The following is a 1,316-nucleotide window of genomic DNA, read 5'->3' on the forward strand; positions in this document are numbered from 1 at the left end:
GGGCTCTGAGCTCCACTCTAAGCAACAAAGTTGCAATTATAGAAGCTAAACAAACCCCAGATACCTGCTTTCAGCAGGCCGTGGCCTTGGAGGAGCTGGAGCAACAAAGTTTCAATTATAGTGTTGGGGTCCAGCCCCAGCAGGTCAAGGGGTTCCCAAAGGTGTGGACGGAGTCGGCGAAGAATGAAGGAATGATACGGAGACAGCGTTCAGTTGATCAGCAGCCTAGCCAGGATCTCTAGCCCGGATCTCCAGCCAAGTTCTGTCTAGGAACTCCAGCCAGGTTCTCCAGATTCTCCAGCCAGGTTCGGTCGCCAGATTCTGTCCTCTATTGTCTTGTTACATCTGTATTTATAGCAGTGTGTGCCCGTGGTATCGACGTTGAACAGGTGTCTGTTGTCATCAACTTTGACCTTCCTGTGGACAAGGATGGGAACCCAGACAACGAGACTTACCTGCACTGGATTGGGCGCACTGGCCGCTTTGGCAAGAGGGGCCTGGCAGTGAACATGGTCGACAGCAAGCACAGCATGAACATCCTCAACAGAATCCAGGAGCATTTTAGTGAGTCCTGGGAGTGTCCTGCCTTTCCTTATGGGGCAAGTCGGGGGATGGGTGGAAGCGTAGGTAGTCCTGTGGCCCCTAGAGAGGCTTTGTCCCTTTGCACATTCCCCTCCTCCCCTACAATCGGGAAGTCCTCAGAGAGCACACCTGGGAGTTCAGTGTCAGGACTCGAGTGTCGGTTCCCCTTGGCCAGGCTGAGGGCCTTGGACTCGGACTGTTGTTGTCAGTGTCTGTCTCAGGCACCAGAATCCTTTGGGTTTAACTGGAGGATGGATGTGGGCAGAGGCAGGGCTCGTTCCTAGCCAGGGCAGAGACCTGTGTTTTCTCTCCCAGCTGGGCTGCCCTTCCCTAGGTGTGTCTCTCCATGTAACCCCATGTTGATTTATTTGAATCTTTTTTTTATTCTCAGATAAGAAAATAGAAAGACTGGACACGGATGATTTGGACGAGATTGAGAAAATAGCCAACTGAGAAGCTCCTGCAGGTCCTTCCCAGGAAACCCGTGCTTTCACAGCACAGGCCTGGACGTCACCGAAGGACAAAGGCACAAGTGGACAGGAACCACCTGCCTTATTTTAAACTACGTTTTGAGCCGAAACCGGTTTGGCTCAGTGGATAGAGCGTCAGCCTGCGAACTGAAAGGTCCCCCGGGTTCGATTCCGTTCAAGGGCATGTACCTTGGTTGCGGGCACATCCCCAGTGGGAAGTTTCATCTGATTCTCAGTCTTGATTGTTTATATCTAATCTATTTT

General features: G+C 51.9%; 1 protein-coding gene across 1 annotated transcript in view; it reads left to right on the forward strand.

Annotated features, from left to right (window-relative positions):
* LOC106723777 (ATP-dependent RNA helicase DDX19A-like) overlaps positions 1-1,113 on the forward strand; it is a 6,849-nt gene extending 5,736 nt beyond the window's left edge. The window contains exons 2-3 of the mRNA XM_014528582.1: positions 358-564; positions 974-1,113. Coding sequence (XP_014384068.1) covers positions 358-564; positions 974-1,035 — 269 coding nt within the window. The 3' untranslated portion in view covers positions 1,036-1,113. The remainder of the gene's footprint in view (positions 1-357; positions 565-973) is intronic.
* Positions 1,114-1,316: the final 203 nt, after the last annotated feature.

Source organism: Myotis brandtii, unplaced genomic scaffold (genome assembly GCF_000412655.1).
Source record: "Myotis brandtii unplaced genomic scaffold, ASM41265v1 scaffold640, whole genome shotgun sequence".
Lineage (NCBI taxonomy): Eukaryota > Metazoa > Chordata > Mammalia > Chiroptera > Vespertilionidae > Myotis > Myotis brandtii.